Genomic DNA, 20,541 nt, shown 5'->3' on the forward strand with positions numbered 1-20,541 from the left:
GAGATGATTTTTTATTCCAGTGCAAAGACTTTTCTTTTAGCAGGCGTTTGTCTGTGGTGTTTGCAATGTAAGTATGGCAAGCAGAATCTGAAAATAGCATTGATTAGAAACTGATTCTTGAAACAAGTCATGTCTGTTTCTTGGCAGAGCAGTAATGAATTCTCATAACCGAGTTTTTCCAATCCTGTAATACATTAATTAGTTGGAATACATTAACATCTCAAAGATTGTGTCAAATCACAACTTTCAATTGCACATAATTTCTACCAGTGTTTTGGTCCACAAATTATTTTGAAATACACTAGAGATAAAACAAAACACTTTAACCCTTATAATTTTTTAATAAACCCATAGGAAGGAAAAACTTGTTCAAGAAGAAATCCAGTAATTTAAAATAAATAACTTTTGCTACAGATTTTTACATTTGATTTATTGCTTTAAAGAGAAAATCCTACAGCTGGTAACCTTTATTACCTCCTGCAGTCCTCCTGAGCCATGGAAACAGATTTCAGAAAGATGCCCAAGGCCAATCATTTAACAAAACAACAATACCAAATCCTTTCACCCATTTGTTTCCCAGGTCACAGAATGAAAACCTGTAGGCCTCTTATTTCCATCTTTAGCACATACTCTCACTTGAGACTTAGAAAGCAGCTTAAATTTGACTTGCAAAAGAAAGACAGGCATGTCCTTACTCCCTGGACAAAGCCCGTAAAAGTAATGTGCTTTTTTAATTTTAATCTTTAGAAACTTGAACTCAAGATGCTGGTTGGGAAAGGAAGGCCAAGCCAAGTTGTTGGTACAAGTAAGGTACAGACACGGAGTTTTATCCTGTGTCAGCTGGAAAAGACCCATATTGAAAAACAGCTTCACAAGTGCCCAAATGCCATAGTTCCTGGGACACTGCTGAACATGAAACACTACAGCTCTGTGTGTGCTTTGCAGCATTTGAAACAAAACTGTGTTATGGATCTTCAGCTGTACCTATCTTAAAATTAAATATACAATTATTTGAGAAAAAAAAATAGATCTGAAACAAAGTACACAGTCTATGACCTCTACCCATTACTGCCCCATCCCATAACTGCAGATTGATTCAATCCTAAAACAAGACATGAACATTTTTCTAGAGCACTTTCATTTGTTTAGGCAGAGGATGTGACCAGCCCCTCTGTGCTGCCTGAGGTGGATCACTACTATCACAGAGGAATAAGTGCATCCATGATTAATTCCTTGAAGAAGTTTTTTGGTAGGATACTGGGATGGAGAGACACCAATACATCCCAAATCTGAACACAAAGCCTGTACTGTCATTGTTCCCATCACTGCTGATTCTTCAAATCAGTGTGGAGACACAACCATTTAAATAAGGGAAAACTGTACAATTACTGTGACTCTTTGTGGCCCTGCTTTTTACAGCCTTTCCTCATGCAGAATTACCAGTGGTGACAGGAGTTGCCCAAATTTTTTAGAGGTATTTTTCCAAGACATACCAAGAGAGGGACCCTGGCTACCCCACTTCCTCTGAAGAACCATGCATTTTCTTCACTAAAACCCTTTTTTGCTGAAAACAGAAGTTAAAACTCAGACCAGACTATGCTAACAGATCATAGAGGCCACTGCACAGGACTCCTCTGGGAGGATGTAAAATGTCAAATACAGTACCCTAATCCTGCCTTGGCTGGGCACCTCAAATATGTGTGTGTGCCCACCTGCCTGTGGGCACACACACATATTTCCACTCCTCACACAAGTACTGATTTCCTTGGAAGATAAGAGAATTAATCTGATGGTAGGAGATAATCAGGATTGTTCTACACCAAATACAAAATTATTTTTGTATTTTAGTAGACACAATTCTATTTTTGTCTACTTCATATATACTTACAGTTTTGACTCCTGAACAGGAATTAAAGGGTTTTAAAGGGATTACATATATAGCAGAATACTTTGAAATCACTTACAAAAATTCAAATTTCTCACCTTTGTCTTTAAACATTTACACAGATCTGAGGGGTTCCAAAGGGGAATTTTTATAATCCTGTTCTATTATCATTGCATTTAAAATCAATTAAAACCCTAAAAATATCCTCAAGAGGCATTGATACTAGGAGAATATTCCATTTCATTAATGGTTATTTGGTTTTTGTTAAGGCTTCCTTTATCTTTAGAACACATTTGGTATAATCATGGGATAAACTAATTAGGATTAAATAATACTATGACTCATCAACATCCAGGAATTCAATGTGTACTTGAATATGTTCAATAAGAAGGTGCTACTGATCCTTGTTCCAGTGGTGTTCCTCCTGTTAACTGGCATGTAAAGTGCTTTCTTCTTTCAGCTTTGCCTTTTCACCAAGTCGTCTTCCTTATTCAGTGTGCCATAGCATGAACAGTGAGAATCTGGTTGTATTTTGCCTGTCAGTTTTTGTCCTAAGGAAATGTGGTGAGAGAAGGAAAAAACAACAACTTGGTGAAGAATTTTAATAAAACAAATTCCCCACCAATCCATCATTTAAACATTCTTTGCTCCAGTAATCATTGTTTTCATTTGACTGGTTGTAACAATAGCTTGGAAAAACCCTGGAAAATTCTTTGAAAAATCTGTTGGGAACAGGAATAGAAATTAAGTGAACAGTATATTTATTAAATATGACTAAAGCATATTTGTGACTCAATTCTCCTAGGTCATCTCATTATCTGATACCTCATTTAAACAGAGACAGAAAAAAAGCCCTATTTACCAGGAATATGTCCACAGTCAATAAAAGGAATTTGTAAATGCTCCTCTTTTTTATTTCTTGCAATTATAATCACGCCAAGGAAAGATAGGAGACACCTGCAAAATAACAGTGGCACAGTATCATTAGAAACAGTTCACTGCATCTGAGATGAGAATTTCTTTCCATGTTTCTTTTTCAAGGACTTCCAAACCCAAGCTGCTGAGTTTATAAAGAAACACTTCTTCCTGGCAGCTCTGTAAATTTATTTTGGGCTTCTTTCAGTCTAGTTTTTGCCTCCTGAAGTTTTATTATCAGTTCCAAAGGCTCCACAGCCAAAATTACACTTCCAGCAATATATACTTAATCAGATGCCTGTAAGTGTGAGACCTCAACATTTGAATCCCTGAGCAAGTCTTCACAGAGCATCCAAGCTAGCATTCTAGCATGTGCAATTTCATTAACAACTCAGCCTAGCTGCGGGCAATCGACATCTCTGTTGCTTTTCTCATTTGACTGTGTGTCTCAGGGGCAGGCTGTAAGCCAGGAGCAGTGAAAAACTGCTGTGGCTGGACACATCCTCTATCCGTTGTGTGTTGGACACACAACCCCTAACTCCTAGCTGCCAAATCCATGGTTGCTCATCTCCATTTTTGTGTCTTTTCCAGCAGTCAGACAAGATAGTGGCTGTGTGCACCTACTCCAGCCCAATTGCAGAAGATGAAGATGTCTGTAGCTATCAGCCCTGTTTATTTGACAGCACTGTGGCAAGACACTTCCAGCAGTTTAGGAGATCTTTTAAACATTTCATGTCCATTATTATAACCGTCACCTCTTCCAAAAGTTGCTGTGGTGCTGATAACCAGCAGAAGGTTTCTCCTCTCACAACACCTAGGCCATTCTTCAAAAAGATATTTAGCATGCTCTGAAGTTTTCTGCAGGCATGCTGTGTCTTTCTTGACACAGACAGATGGGGGAGAGTTATTACAGTAGTGCCTTGTAGGCAAGCAGCTTATATAACTGCCCATGCCTTGGGGCAGAAAAAACCAGCCAGACACACCAGCAGAAGGTAACATGGGAGGAGATGTCTTACAGCTGTAAAAGCACCCCCTATAATTTGATGTTTGGTGGAGAGCAGTGACTTCTCCTTCCTGCTGGAAGAACACATGATGCTGCTTTTTCATTCCATCGTGAGATTAGTAGTTCACAAGTGACTCACATTTTTACATATTTGGATTCAAAACCAGGCTTCCAAACTCCCAAAGCACAGACATCAATCTTTCCTTTAATGTTTTTTTTATCCTACTATAATGGCTATTCCATAATACTTTAATAGCAAGGTGGGTTTCTTCTTACTGAGACAAGAGATTCCACAAGGCAGTGCTGTTTCAGTACAAACCTTAGTGCAGATTTTAGGCTGATACACTTACCCCAACAGAAACATGAACACGCTCAGTAAAGTTGCACTTTGGAATTCCCGATAAAATATGACCCCTGGAATGTGACAGAAACAAGAATTGCAGATCTTGACTGGCTTCCAAGTGATATGAATTACAGCTGGGAGGGTCAGGAGAAGTGTCATGCTTAAACGGAGCAAAAAAATCCCAAATAAGGTATTAATACACATTATGATGTGTTCACTAGATGTCCTATATTCCATAATCTAGGCTTTCTCAAGATACTGCATAGGACTGCAGAAAATTTAGTCAATCAGGCTGGAACATGTGCTGGGTTAGTAATTGCACAGATGCACGTATCTTTTGCATTGTCAGCAACAATTTCTGTGCAGGTCAAACTTGAGGTTTTATTCACAAGCAGTGACATACCAATACAGCTAAGAGGTTCTTCATGGACTTCATTAAACTACTCCAGCAGACCCACGTGGACATCTTAACTCCAATTGGGAACAGATTTTCAATAACCAACTGTGTCCCTGATGTTTACACCAAGTGAAGTGCTCCAGCGGCCAAGTTTGCCAAATCCTTCTGGCTGAAGGGATCACTAGCTCTTTCTGGTCACCCCTCTTCCAGGAATTAGCACCTCTGTAATGGAGGTGACAGAACCAGATGTGTATCTGGATCTCAGCTGCCCCTATTAACAGCCAAGTATATTAGCTTTAAACCACTGATGAGCACAGCTCTGCTTAGAAACACCAGAGTGGGACCCAGCACGGCTGAAATGTGAGTGTGTCTTTGAATGCTGTAACTAGGGACAGGGGAATCATGACACCAGGTACTTTCTGTGAGCACTCCAGCAAGATTCAGCAGAGGTTGTTCTTCTAAGCCCTACACTGGTTTAACTAACCTAGTGCAAATGCATGTGTATCCACTCTCAAAGCTATTAAGCCATTCCTGAATAGGTACTTGATCTTATAAGGAGGCACCAGGCCAAATTCCCCATATGGTCACAGGAACACAACCCCCTTTTGGCATAAGTTTCTTCTTGGTCACAAAGCGTAAGTCTCTTCTAACACAGGTGTTGAGGCAATCTGTGTGTGAAGCTAACTCCCCTTCTCATTAATGGCAGCTCTGCATGAGAAACTCCTGCACAGCAATGACAGGAAAGCCCCCAGCGTGTGTTAAAATGAGTCATAAATGTTCTAACAACATGATCATTTTGGCTCATTGCTGATACAGCATCTTAGTCGTCCTCCCAGCTCATGTTCTTACGCTGCACACCATTTCCAAGATTTGCAGTCCCTCTTTAACAATGCTGAGTTCAAAGTTCTCACCCAGAATAAAATGTTAAATGCTTAAAAATTTTTGTAGTCATTTTATTTCCTTCACTTAACCCAGAATTCCACCTTCTGAAATGGAATATACACTAACTACAATGAAGCACAGCTGGTTGTCATTTGAGTAGTTTGCCAGGCTGTTAAAATTACTCTACCAGTTCGTATAGGGGAAGACTGGGGTGCACATGGTAAATGCATTTACTGGATGTCAGTATGAGGCTAGGATAAATGCAGGTACTTCTAGTAAGCCAGCAAGGTACAGTGAATCACACATAATCTCTTTTGGAAAGGTTAGAATTTGATTATTTTTGTAGAATTATAGAATTATTTAGGTTGGGATGAACCTTAAAGATGATCTAGTTCTAAGACCCTACCATTTATTTTGTTTCAGAAGTTGTGAAATTATTTATTTTTCAAAACTTAAACACCTATGACATAGGAAAAACTTATTCCTGTGAAGACAAATATGACTGGTTTGGGTTCTTATTCACAGGGTTCCTATTATTGAAACTCTGATGTTTAAAAAATCTTTCTGTAGATGAAGAAGGTCAGAAACAAACCTGAAATGATGGCACTGGTGGTGAAGAACACAAAATTAATGGGGACAACTGCCGTTGCTTCATACAGATGCATTGCTTGATTCAAGAACCTGAAAGGTAAGCATTATTCTATCTCATGCCTACAGGAGGTTCCTTGCACTTTAAGTCAGGTTAAGCTACTTCTTGTCAGTTTTATAGTAAGTGTGACCATTTCTTACCACAATAGCAAATAGCCCTGGACAGCATACACACACTGAATTTACTTTCTGGTTTTGGATCTGCAGAGTACAAATGAATAGGTGAAAGCAAGAAGGTTGGCATGGATTCTTCTGGCCATAGGCTTTCAATGGACATCTTTTTGAAGCATTGCTGGAAATTTTTTGTCTGCCACAGATAAGGGAGAAATGCCTATGATCTGCATTGGTTCTTGGAAGCAGTGCTGCCTGCAAGCAGCCAGGGACAAGTTGGTGTAATCAAACAGGTTGTGTAAGGGTACATTGGCATCATGGATAGAACATGTGAGTTCTTGTAGAAACTGTTTCCCTTTTCTGAAGTCCACATTGCTTCTACTGCTCAATCCAGCTTGGCTGAAACACCTATTTGTATGTTTATCCCCGCAATCACACCCCAGAAAAGCCCTGTACTGCGGGGAAAGTCCATGAAGGTGGCTTCAAGCTCCTTGGGTTGGAAACTCTTTGCCCTGCTCTTCAGAAAGGCAACAAGACCTCTCATCAGAATTATGAACAAGAGTGTACAGGACCGCAGGAGCATACACTGCACACAGACCTGCAGGACTGAGACACTGGCCATGGAGCAGTCTGCACAATCTGCAAAAAGGCAAAACAATTAAAACCCACTTGTACAGAGACCAGAGCTATCAACATCCACCCATAGAGTTATGAATCATGAGCTGACATCGTGGATGCACCTGTAGATAGTCTGTTATGTCATATGAATGGTCATTTCAGAGAGAAAAATCAGGAGTCTGCAGACTAAATTCAAGCCTGTAAAAAGAACCACACTTGAACATTTCACTGTGCAATATATGCACACAGTAAAAATCCAAGTTTGGATCTGTTTTAGCCATTAAAATAATTGCGTGGTTATTTTAGCAACTGTTGAACAGTCTCCATGGTGCTTTAAAAATAAAGAAATCCTACATATCCACAGGATAGTCAGGATTTTGAAGTCATTGAAAACACCTCATTATTTTCTCCCATTTGCAACAAATTTGGTAACGGGGACTAAAACAGTGATAGTAAGGCCTGGTGTTGGATCCAGGAGATTGTTGCAGCACAGGCTGTTCTCAGCTAATGCATGACAGTCATAGAAAATAAGAGAGAAAACAAATAAAATGAAAAATTTAGACTGACAGCACTGTCCCTATTAGAAAATGCATCCAAAAAAGTAGAAAGAAAGGGATGCTGAGCCCTGGGAATGAAATGGGTACATTTCACTTCTGCTTTAATTTTTGCCAGCAAAGGAAAGAAAGAAAAAAATTACAAGATGGAGAGGTTAATTCAGCAGCTTCTTATTTACTAAGCTCTTATTTCCTATTGAAAATGCCCAGAGCTGTTCTCCCAGCGAAGACAAGCTGGATGTAAATCACTTTATAATCTGTTACAGGGGAGTTCCTGAGTCAGCCATGGAGAGTCAGTGCACAATAATGCATGGACTTTCTGATTCCACATGGGAATGGTATGTTCTGCCATGAAAAAGCTGGGTTGGCTTTTCTACCGGAAAATAATCATGCAAGTAACTACTCAGGCTCACACTGGAGCAGTCTAGATGAGATTACTGAAGGCTGCTATCAGCACCAGAAGCAGAGGGACAGGCAGAAAGGGAACAGATGCTGTTCAGCTGCAAGACATATTTTACTGTGCTGCCACCCCCAGCAATCTGCAAAGGCAGCATAAAGCAATCACTTCACAGACCAGAGGCCTGCAGGGGAAACTTGAAAGGTACAGTCATGCAGGATAGCAAAGTGCAGCAGATTTAACAGAGGCAGAGAGAAAGTTGGGGTAAAGTCTCTTCTTCAGTCTGACTTGGGCCATAAAGCTGGGGAACAGACGTGAATAATGAGGATAATCATGGTAATTTGATTATTCAGCAATAAAGATTTCTAAAAGTAACACCCAAATGACTACATAAGCGTAAATTTCACTTAGTATGTTAAGACCTGTGCCAAAACTAGACAAGTAAAATTGGGAAGACCTTGCTGAAGGTGATAATGAGAGGAGGTGGTGTCCATAACAATCAATTATAAACTAAGAACTAAAGTTTAAATAAACAATACAATCAGCTGGAGGCAATTTATGCATCTGTCAAGGCTCTGCCAGAAATTGTTGCCTTAAAATGCAACTTGTATCTGGAATCATTATCAGTCCCAAATAAAACTGTCAGATGAAACATGTATGAAGGTTAGCAGGTAAGTAGAATCTTACTTACTTGATTTGGAAAGCACAAGAAGTTGCCATTAAAACACTCATGATATAGAAAACGGAGTAAGTTAGCTGCATTTTCCCCTTCACAGAAAGTGCTATCATGGTGGACACAGCCTTAACAGCAATGACAGTCAGTGATGCTGAAAGGGAAGGGAAGAGATTAGCAGGGCAGGACTCAGATTAGCAGTGACTTCAGTGCATCAGTGAGGGAGGACAAAGACCCAGGTCAGAGTCACAGGCCTGATCTCTTAAAATAAGACTGAGGAAGGACTTGGGCACCTAAAACAAGTATATGATTCTATAAATGCTTGCTAAGCTCCTGTCTAAGCTCAGTGGCCTTAGATCCAAGTATGCTTTCTGTTTTGCCTTTAAGTCTTTTTAGCACACTGGACTCCCAGTTGAAGGTGGTACAAGAGCCTCCACATCTTCCACACATACTTTGTTTAACTCCACACATACTTTATTTAGCTAATTTGAAGCCCATGTTACAGTATTCAGGAGACATCTGAGAGGTCTGGCTATCTGTTCAAAGCAGTTAGGATGCCTCTTTATAGCAGCCTGCATATGTCACTGGCAGCCTCAAATAACTCATCATCCTCAGGATTTCTCTTTTGAAACAGGAGCTGGACAAAGTTAACTTCTGGGATCACATCACAAAGCACCTAACTCTCCCCATGCATTATATATATATATATGAAGAGCAGACAAACAACACAAGGGTTTGCACTTCATTTCAAGGGCCAGACTCTTGAGACCATTTACTGGATTTATCTCACAGAAAGAGTATTTCAGTAGTGTATTGTCAATCCATTTAATCACTATCATCGTGTCACCACAAACAAATTTCAGACAGCAGGCAATGATTTTAATACATGTCACCAGTTCAGAGAGGTTTTGCAAGAGAAATCTTTTAGAAAAGGGGCTGAGTTTAGCTAAGAGTTACTCTAGATTTCCTTTTGAAGCTCTTGGTTTGTGGAAGCTAATCCAAGAAGTCTGTGATTATTGCAAATAAAATGTAACAAATCAAAAAAACCTAAAAATTTCAAGCAGGCTGCAGGAATGACCTTTGAAGAAAGGTAATTAATTGTCAGGAGCACCATCCCCCAGCTGAGATCCAGTTCCACCCTTGTGCAGAGCTGAGGAGTGTTGGATTTCAGTGGTCTGATTCATCCTTCTGTAACATTCAGATTGGCAAGGAGACCTGTGCTGTGCAAAAGGTTCAGGCCAAAGGTTGGGAGAAAAGGAGGGGGAAGAAGAATGAATGCAGGTTTGTGGGTTTGATTGCAAGCATTTTTCTTATATAAAGTCCAGAAGTTCAGGAGGAGTTTAAGAGTTGCATACATCCTGTGATGATCCTGTTCATCACCATGAAATTCACTGTTTTCATGACAACCTTTCCCCCCAGCACTTCACTTCTTTCTCTGTAATGGAAACAGGTGAAGTGCTTTAACAAACACAGCTGTAAAACTGAGCAGAGGTCAAACACTGGCCCACAGTGGTGCAAATGCTATGATACAAAGTCAAAAATACACTCAAGCCCCAACAAGACATCAACATAAAACTGAGATTTGCACTCTAACATGGGGAAGTTATTATTTTAAAAGAACAATTACAGGTAAAAATTAGTATTTTAAATTGTTTTGCTAAAAGTAAAGATTGCCAAATTCTTCTTCTGATGGAAAGGAAATTTCCATGCCTTAAAATTTTAACAAGACAGAAATGAAAGAACCAGGGGGTTTGGTTGGTTTATATTCTTTGAGAAGTAAAATTATCTTTTTCATTAAAGTAACTCCAAAATGAGTTTCAAACCCAGGAGTTGTTTTCTCTGTCAGAATGACCTCCCCTCAAAGCTAGTATGACAAATGATGTCTCTTTCCAGCTGTTAGGGCAGAAACCTCTGAAATCCCACTATAATCTGTTTCCCCCAAACTTATGATAACTGAGCATATACATGAGGTAAGATGATTCTCTCCAAATGAATCTGCTGAGTTGTACTAAGCAAAACTTTATCAGATTTTTTGATCACCTCTGTATTTTCTTGATGGTGAAAGTAGCTTGCGTATCCAGTGAAACACAGGTTTCTCTGTAAAGAAATCTTTCCCTATTTAATTTACGTCTGTATGAACATCCACCAGGACTGTATCACCTTCCATGAGCTCTCACCCCTTCAGCAGGCAGAGCCTTGCAAGGGCAGCGCCAGCGTCACACAGCTGGGAGCAAAGTAATGGACAATTTTCAGCCCCTCCATCACTTCACTCAGCAGAAAGGTCAGAGACCAAAGTGCTCTAAGTGTAGATTTGTAGGGACTGCCAGCATCCAGGACAACTGCAGGAACCAGAGTCAGATGCAGTTCTGAGTGTCATGCTCAAGGGAAATGTCAGTATTTCAGAAGGTCCCGTGAACCACGATTTGTTTGTGTCTTTTTTAACAGAGCAGAAATAATGACACATCTTTCCTCATAAGCTTACAAAAACCTCAGCAGCCTCCAGCTGAAATGTATTTTTGGTTGACTGCAGCCAAACCAGGGGACTGCAGTTAGTGTCCCTTTCCCAGCGTGTCCCTTTCCCAGCGGCAGCCCGGGGCTGGCAGGACGAGGGCAGAGCCAGCAGGGCTGGCCAGAGCAGCTGCCCAGCTCTCCCAGGGCTTGCCCAGAGCAGTGTCATGGTGAGCCTGCCCAGAACTGCAGCAGTGATGTGTAGGAACACATCTGGAAATTTTCAGGCTTCCAGATATGCAGAAGGAGGATCTGGACCTGGTCCAGGACTGCCTGGAGTTTTGCTCAGGAGTGCACAGTGCTTCACACTCCTCAGGCAAGCTTTGCCAAAGCTCCAAGGCTCTTTGCTAGGAGCTTGGGATAGTCACACTCACACTTCCGTCCTCCAAACCAAGAGCAGTTAGACCTAAGGCTCCAGGGCTCTTCCATCTCTGCTTCATGCAGGGAGCAAGGAAATCCTGCAATGCTTCTGCAGAGCTACCGATCCTAATGTTCCTAGGGATGAGAAACCTACATAGGAAAATTGTCCCCAAAAAGCTATTCTGAAAGGCTGCGTTTTTCAGCAGAATAAGAAACCACTCAGGGTTTTTACCTTGAATGAACAGAGTTAATAAATCTGTGAGGGCTTTTACATTCAGTTAAATCCAACTTCTGTACCTGGCAAAATTTAGTGAAATTCTATTTTATCAAAACCCTCATGGTCATACCCATTAGAAACGTAAGTCTTTGCAGACTGATACATGCACCCACTGAAATCTGAGAAAAAATAACCTTTAACTTCAATGGCACCCTTCACTTGAACCAAAGACTTCTGTCCCATGAGGGTTTCACAGAGAAATGACAAGACAAGGACAGGAGAATTTGTCACACAGGGTGGTGAAAATTCTTGATATAACCCTGCAAGCATAGGAGCTTTAGAGATGAACTCCTGACATTTCTCAAAACAGATTCAAGTTTAATTTTATTGAAAGATGCTGATAAAACGATCTCCTGCATTTTCCCTGGTTATTGACTGTGGTGACAATGATAGAAAACATACTTCAGTGGCCCACTGAGTTCTTGTTTTTCTTCAGGAAAGGTGGTAAAATATGAAATGTTGCATATGCAAATAGTCATAGATAATTAAAAGTTGTACAGTCACAGCATATCACTGCATTTGTTTAGAGAGTGCTTACAAGGTCTTCAGCTGCTGTTTTAGAGAACTGATTTTCACAGCCTGTTCTCCAAAACAAAGTTTTGAATAGTCCATTTTCCCAGCATCAAAACCTGAATAACTTTGTTATTTAATACAAGTTTCAGAATACCATTGCACATAGCATATTAATTTGAGGGTATCTTTAAAAAGAAATAGTCCCAGCAATAAGCATAGAAACTATGTTTAATAATCAGCTGTTCAAAAAGAGAACATCATGGCAAATGTTTCAATGATTCTTCTTCGGCACACTGCTTTGAAATGGCTCTACTCTAAACTGGAGAGATGGAGTGACAAGGAATTATCAAATAGCAGACAGGAACATTAAAGTGAATAATATGTTCTTACCCAGTAGAGCTACCATCATTAACAAAACCATGATGTGTTTCACAGCCTTTCTTTTGTAAAAATAGAGGAGAATGCAGAATATTAGAATTTCTAAAATCTGAAAATAAAAGAAAAGAAAGTTAGAGCTGTGAAACCATGTAATAGATGCTTCATTCTAAGTCTTTTGAGATTTCGCATTCATTTTTGCTGCTCTGTATGTTCAAAGCAAAGAATGGCTTTATAAAATGTCTTCTGCTAAAAAATAACTATTGACTGAGCTATTAAACAACTGTTGTGATTTATCTTTACTGTTATAGCAAAAGTTAAACTTTGAGCATTTTTCATATCTTCTGTTTTTCATTCTGTACTTTTATCTATATTTTGTCACTGAGGGGACTTTTTTTAATGTGAGAGTAAAGGTACCATTATTTATCAGTAAATAATAATACTTACAGAAACTCTGTCTATTAATCCTATCAAATAAAGCACTTGGCTAAAGAAAGAGCAATCTCTTCTTTTAGCTATAGTATTCCTAATATCACTTACTCTTTGTAATGTGACAGCTTATTTTTGCTACCCTCTTTGCTCTTCTCACCATTCCTACTAAAAACTCCCCTCAAGACTTTGTCCAAATTTTCTGCCATACATCATAAGGAGGAAAGCATTTATTTCAGACAGTAATTCTCAAATCACAGGTACCTGCCAGGACCTCACCTTGAAAAGTTCAATGACACACTAGCAGACCACACTACTGGACACATTGAGATGCTGAAGCATATCCACCTACACCATGGATGGTCTAGTTTTGTTCCTTCAATAACATGTGACAGCTAAATTTGCTGACTTCCTGTTCATCTGTCTCTGCATATTCCCTCAGTAATTCTTGCCATCTCAAAAGCATGGGTATTTTGCCACCTACCCAAAGGGGTTGCCCAGATATCCCTCTATGCCTAAAGAGAAGAGCAAGGGCAAGGGCCATGAAGCTTCTGTGAAGCTCAGAAGACTTATGAAAGCAGGAGAGAGCCACCTCTGCACTAAGGGGTTCTCAGAAGCCTTAGAGACAGCATGAAGATAGACAAGTTCATTTGTGCATGTCAGAAAGTAATCAAATGGGGGAAATAAGACAGAAAATGAGATTGTCCTCATTACTGAATCTCATTATTGCTATTTTTTGCCAACAAAGCAAAGCAAATCATAGAAGCATCTGTTAATCTCATTGGTTTTGTCACCAGCATACTATTTTGTGTTTTATAATGCACTTCACTCTCAAACCAACAGGCACCATAAGGCAGCACTAGACTCAAAAGTACCTGGGTGTTGTGCTGATGAAATTCCCAAAGAGGTGACTGAACAGTTACCAATGATGGTTATATAATGTAAGTAGCCCATTTCTCATTTTGGAGAGTGACTGCAGCAGGAAAGCTGTCAGCTCTGCCCAATTACTAAAATTCTCTGCCACATTTATACCTTCCCCAATTCAATAGTGCTTAAAAATATTAACAGAACATAATTATACTTTAATTCAATTTTTAGTTACCTTCACATGGATCCCTTGCTCCCAAAGACAACCAAGAGACAATTGCATTTCAAAACATGAAGAACACAAATTTGGATTTTATACCACCTTTCTTTAAAAAATGTCAAATATTTATCACAAGATTAGAAAAATCAAAACAACAAAGCTGAGCAGGAGAGGGTGTTTGGTTGATGTTTATTTGTTTGTTTTTCAAATGTCTTGGATAGAATAAAGCACTTGGCTGTGGGTTAATTAAAAACAAACAAAAAAAACCCAACAAAAAACCATTCCTGGACTACCAGACTAATTCTAATTGAATAATCTTCACAATCTCTTGTGAAGCACTGGTCTCATCTTCCCCCAGACTGATGTCCCTCCCCACAAGCCTTGCACACAGAGATGAAAACTTGGCCTCCAGCTTGACCACCAAAGAGGCTTTTGCCTCAGTGTCGTAGTAAGTAACTTGGCCAGCCTCTCCAGCTTTATTCAACAGTGCAACACTGGGTAAATCTAAATCAGGAACCAAGGCACAAGAAATGTCAAGATCTGCAGACAGGTGAGTTCATCTTGGCCTCCCTGTTGAAAACCATGACAGGGTTTTGAGGGGACTTGAGAGGAGAAGTAAAGGTGGCAGTTTTGCTTTTTGTGCTGCTGCCAAACACATCTTAGGGACAGAGGGGAATATCACATTATCAGGCTGCAGCTACAACAGCCACCAGGTAGCTTCATTTGCTATTCTGACAGGGAACAATTGGTAACAAAACAGAAGAAACCTGTGATAAGAAAATATTCCCCACTCAGAAAGGTACCCATTTTAAGAAAGGAGTCCCAGAGATGCCCTAGGTTTCCTCTTCTATGACACACCAGTTCACAGGAGGGTGTGACTGGGACTGGGCCATGGCACCAGGTAACAGCACTGTGAACTCTGCTTCCCTCACCCGTGCAAACCTGAGCACCAGTCACTCTTCCCAGATCCTTGGTGTGGCTACCACAGGTTGTACAGAAACCCATGAGACAGCCCTACTGCAGGCAGCTACATTGATTCATTTTATATCCTCTAGACAATCGCAGCACGGGGAAGCACCATCATCTATCCTGCCACTGAGATTTCAAACTATGCAAGAACAATCATCCAAAAACAAGCCAAGGGACAGTCACTGACTCAAACTGGTCCATCACAGCAGCTGTGTCATTCCACTCCCTCTTCTACCTCAGTCCAACCCCCTGAGTGGCAGGTAGTGCCAAGCAGCACCAGCTTTGACTGAACCAGGTCATCATAGCTGGTTCTGCCCATCAGCCTTCTGTTGGTCCTCATTGTTTTTTCATCTCTTCTCCTGCTAAAGCTACATTGAAGCTCCACTGTGATATCCTCCTGCTTAAAAACAAACCAACCCACCAAGAAGACACATCTGAAAGGAAACAGCCAAGCAAAATGATCAAAAGGACACTGGAGTCCCTGATGGCAGCTCTGGAAGGGGTGCACAGGTCTGTGTGTGTCACCACCTCTACCTCCTGGGGAAACCCCAAGAGTAGCCATGGTGTAGAGCCAGAGATGACAGTCCTGTGGCCAGACCTAGGGAGATAAATGATGTTTGCTTTTCAGGGCTGCTATTTAAGTTTACTCAGCTCTGTCAAGTTTCACATACTAAGCTGGAAATCCAAACAATTAGTTCTCAGTGCTGTCCAGCAGCCTAACTATTCTTCCATGGTTCTCTGCCACTTGGTGACCCAAATACAGGTCATCTTTAATCAGAAGACAAGGGAGAGTCTGTGACAATTAAGTTCCACTGCAAGCAGAGTCCATGGCTCCTAACAGGGCCTCACACAGCTGGGCTGCCCCAGCTGCTGCCTAAAATTGTCTTCTGAGAACTACCCAAAACATCACTTAGTCTCATCACTGATAGCTGTGGTAGTGATAAATATGAAGTCCAGGAATGGGAAGCTTCACATATTCTTGTTTAGAGGACATGAAGGAACTTTACCTGCTTACAGTCATCTTTGCTATTACAACTAATGTCTACTGACGTCTCCTCAAACCCACATATCATCATTATTTAATAATCATGTTTTCCATGTTTCTAAGCTCTACCAGAAGGCACCAAAACAAAATACCACATTGGCTGCCTCAAATGCTTTTCTGGCATATACAAGATGGTCTTCTAGGCACTTCAAAAGAGAAGCAGAAATGTTTTGAACCTGATTTTGCAGAGATTAAATATTAACAACCCAATTCTTACTATGCTTCTGTTTAGGGAAACCTAACAGCTTAATCTATGATTTACGTCCTCTGTAGAGATTCTAAGTGCACATAAGCAAAAGAGAAAAAAACAAGCTAAGGTAGTCATTCTCGCTCAGACATAATTATGCTACTGCAGACTCAAAGTTGTCTTGTGGGAATTAGAGGCTACTTCTGCAGAACATACCAGTGGAGTACCATGGGGATGGTTTACCACCCACAGAGAACATTTTGTACCATTGGAGCTTTGTATTTCTCAGCAGACCACACTTTGGGGCTACTTTTAGAAAGATTGTTGGACTGCATTATGCTTCTGTACTGTCTCCTCATTGTATATTTATACTGGAAATTCTGCAGCTTCTGCTGCACTTTTTTATATCTCAACAGCCAACCTGTGCTAGGCATTTTACAACCAGTTTTGAAGAGCTTATTCCCTGCCCAAAGAGAATGTTTACAGCAGGGTTTGCTTGATCTTCCAGCAGCATACGAGGGCAATCAGGCTGATACCTCTGTCTCTTGTGGAGCGACTTTCGCTCATCCCCTTTCTTTGGTCAGAGGGAGCTCAACACAGATGAACGCACGGAACAGTTTGATATATCGTTGAGTCAAGATTTGCTCTGTATTTGCTCCATCCTCCCCTATAACCTATGCTATACATGCAGAATTAGATGCTGGCTAAGGTAGGGAAAGGAGATAAGAGGAGAAATGAAGTTCTGAGGTTACCTACTACCTCCTCACAATGTCTCCTAAGAAGCATACAGCACAGTCTTCCTACACATTCAATTGTATTCTTGAAAACTTTTCCTGAAGTTAAGTCAAAAAAGTCCTCAGGTGGGGAAAAACCCTTTTCCAGGAACCTGTTGTTTTCAAAAAAATGTGAACGTTATATCACACAGAAATTTCTGGTGTCACTGAGTGTGGATAGGGAGTTTTCTTTCTCCACCATTTCTACACAAATGGGTGAATCAACAATTTAAAATCAGTATCTAAAATGTCAGGCTACTTAATCATCTAAAAGTAAAACTGCAGGGTAGAGGGTGATATTCAGTAGAAAAGAAAGAGCATTAATATCCCTATTTTGAACTCCCCCCTCTTACTCTGCTGATTGCATGAACTTCTTGAAGCTCTTGTAGATGCTGAAGCTACTCTTACTGAGTACCCCAAAACCCTTGGGTATTGCCTGATTGAAAGTAGATGTTTTGACTTATACAGCATGAATATTCATTTTTTCCACTGAGCTGAATCAGCATATTTCAGGATCTTTTACAGGGCAAAAACTTGAAAGAGAGTTTAAAATGCACAATTAATTGAAAGAGAGGATCAACATGTTTTATGGTAGCATGTAATTTATGTTTAATCAGTAGTTAATAGATAGTTAGATGCATTTAAAATATGCATGTTGGCTAAAAGATTAAGGTCCTTAACTCTCTACTCAGTGGCTTTCTAACAGAGATTCCTACTAAGAAAAGCCTGGGCACTAAGAATCTAACTTGAGTGAGTCCCTATTCTGGGAAATAGGTGTTTCTGAAGCTCCTCTATTGCAGCTTTTACATTCAGCTGGAGGAAAACATTTTCAGCTTTCTAGAGGAAAAGAGGGGCAGAAATTAATCCTACTCACTCCGGTCTTGTTCCTGATGTTAATGAAATACATCAAAGAAGATGTATGGTGTTTGAAGTTTGTATACAGATACTTTAATCAAAATGGTATTTTTGTATTTGAATTCTGTCTCATGTTCAGATTAACCTAAGTGGCAGTGAAGTAGGCCACCTCTTCCCATCTCAGCTCCTTTCAGCCAGGCTTAACAACATGGGAATAAAACAGATATGAAAGACAAAAAGCAGGACCAAAAACACAGATAGCCTGATTTTTCAAAGCACAATTCCATCACATTCCAGAAGACCCCTGAAACTTAGATGTACAGGCAGACAGGGGGGCATGAACACATATATAGGAAATTTAAACAGTACCAATATTTACGTTTTCCCTCATGTTCCCCAAGTATCAAAATCTTTCCACTCTTGTAAATCCTGCACAATTATGACTTTCCCCTGAAAAATAGTTTAAAATTATATTTTATTGCTGCATATTTCAGTTTGGATTCAGGAGGATGATGAGGGACTTTCTCTCCTTTGAAAATCACACAATTTATCTTCAGGAGCAGTTTTTCTACCACTAATTTATAATGCTATAAAAAGCCCAGTAACCCAGTTTTTCTGATTAAGGGAGTAGTGTGAACCAGATACTCACTGAATATACCAAAAAAGGCCAGCTCACTAGGTAATTCTGCACTTGTCTTGCTGTGAGCTCCTGAGGTACATTTGGAGTGAATGTCACCAACAAGTATATCCCTGTAATTGTCAGTGTTCCTCCTTTAAAGAAAAGGACATGTTACTTTGGCAATACAGTATTTGGTAATTGTGGTCATACTTGATCACCAGCTGATTCAAAAATAGTTTCTAGAAGAAAATTTAAGTCCATTTAAATAGATCTATATTTAGGCAATGGGATTGCCTTGCATTTGTGCTCTTATCTAGTCTAATTTTTATTAAAGACTCAAATAATTTTGGAAATGTGAAAAAACGTTGTCAGTAAAGCCATGTGAATTAGGGTTCCAATTCAACAATGCATTTTAAAATACTGTCAATTCTAAATCCAAGTGTATGACAAAGGCAAATGAATCCTTTGTATTTCTCTCAGGCACAAAGTGCATCATGCAAACTTAGCCTGAGCTGGAAGGACATATTTCCTACTAGTGCAGTCAGTTGGGTCATTAGCCAGGGCAAACAAACATGACTGTCCCAAAGTCAGAGTGGCCACAGAGATCTGCACCAGCCATCAACCTGCCCTGGAAGCATCAGATGCAACACAGCTGCCAGTCCAGTGCTCAAGTGAAGCTGTCATAGGGCCAACATTCTGGCTGCTCCCTCTTGTATTTGCAGATCTATGAACTGTTTTATAAAAGGATGATTTGCAATAGACTGTTCAGCCACTAGGTTGCCAGGGCCCCTTTTCAAGGTCGAACTTGCATTATTATGCTTTTAATAAAAATCTGCAAGTTCTGCCTTGTGGACATCTGCCTGTGACAAACACAGATGTTCCTTGAAGTATCCAGATAGAAGTGAGATGATCCGAACATCGTAAAATGTATTGGATTAAGGAAGATATTAGCTAAATCAAATAATCTTTAAAATTCTTGGTAAACCTATAAATTGGAGTGGAATGCAAGGCTCAGGAATACAAAACAAAGCACATCCGGAGGGATTTGTTGGCACTGCTATCTCAAGCAGCTCCCTTGGAAAAGCAGAACTGCACTATATTTATGTGCTTGCAAAACCATCACCATATTTCCCATCATACAGCTCATTCTTATGGAATGTAGCAACATTGTTAAATTCATCTTGCAAAGTCAAACTCACAGAAATAAAATAAATCAGCTGAACACTAGTTAAAGCAACACACAGTGTTTAAAGCCATAAGGGAAACATGATCAGTGAAGGGAGGGGGGGTTTTGAATTTAGCAGCTGAGCTGGCAAACTTGGATTCCAAACCTAAATAAATCATATATAGTATTCCTGGAACGATACGGAGCAGATCTCTCCAACACATTCATAAGAACAGCTGTCCTCACTACAGTTTGGACAATCTAGACTAGGTGTTAGGAACCCACAAAAATATCAGGTGCCCTGCATCAGGTGAACTATCCCAGTTGAGATGGCTTGGTATAAAGCCCAAACCCTAAAATATGCTTTTTTCTCACTATTACTGTGTTCAAGGTGGGCAGTTTTGATATGCAAAAAAACCTTGGACACAGACAAAAAGTTGACAGGCTTTTACAGTGAACACCACATTTCCCAACTGAACACTTGACAAATATGATTATTTGTTTTTTGAAGTGATAAAACTAAAACCAAAGGGAAGTTATCAATTTAAATTGAGCTTGAATTTTTGTGCAATAGCTATGCAGTAAGAAAAAAAATCTTATATTCAAATAAGTAACTCGATAACTTCCCTGATTTTATTAATTCTGTGTTGTACTCATGAAGATAATACTAAAGACAACCTCATAGGCAAAATTAGAAAATGAAAATAAATTTGAGCAATAAGGATACATAAAGAATGAATTATGGTTGTAAGTGCAGAGGATTTGGGAATAAAATCTTTTCCTCATGCACTGAGGAATCTCTCTCTTTTTATCACTTTTTCCCAATTTTGAAAGTATCTGCCTTGAAACACTTGTTTGGCAAAGTGGGAGTGTGAAGGTGGGGGGCTGAGTGAGAGTTACAGCTTGCTAAGCATATGGCAGCACACATGTCTAAATTAGCAAATGCTTACTTA

General features: G+C 39.9%; 1 protein-coding gene across 3 annotated transcripts in view; it reads right to left on the reverse strand.

Annotated features, from left to right (window-relative positions):
• Positions 1-229: 229 nt before the first annotated feature.
• Positions 230-20,541, reverse strand: part of NIPAL2 (NIPA like domain containing 2) — a 53,210-nt gene continuing 32,898 nt past the window's right edge. The window contains exons 5-11 of one of the 3 annotated variants that reach the window (XM_041713988.2): positions 18,454-18,575; positions 12,475-12,571; positions 8,445-8,580; positions 6,018-6,106; positions 4,154-4,217; positions 2,748-2,842; positions 230-2,436 (exon numbers count right to left, since the gene is read on the reverse strand). In XM_041713988.2, coding sequence (XP_041569922.2) covers positions 2,342-2,436; positions 2,748-2,842; positions 4,154-4,217; positions 6,018-6,106; positions 8,445-8,580; positions 12,475-12,571; positions 18,454-18,575 — 698 coding nt within the window. In that variant the 3' untranslated portion in view covers positions 230-2,341. Of the gene's footprint in view, positions 2,437-2,475; positions 2,608-2,747; positions 2,843-4,153; positions 4,218-6,017; positions 6,107-8,444; positions 8,581-12,474; positions 12,572-18,453; positions 18,576-20,541 lie in introns of those variants that run through there. The other 2 variants (XM_072924847.1, XM_072924848.1) reach the window with 2 other exon arrangements.

This window comes from Taeniopygia guttata, chromosome 2 (assembly GCF_048771995.1).
Source record: "Taeniopygia guttata chromosome 2, bTaeGut7.mat, whole genome shotgun sequence".
In the NCBI taxonomy this organism is placed as follows: Eukaryota; Metazoa; Chordata; class Aves; order Passeriformes; family Estrildidae; genus Taeniopygia; species Taeniopygia guttata.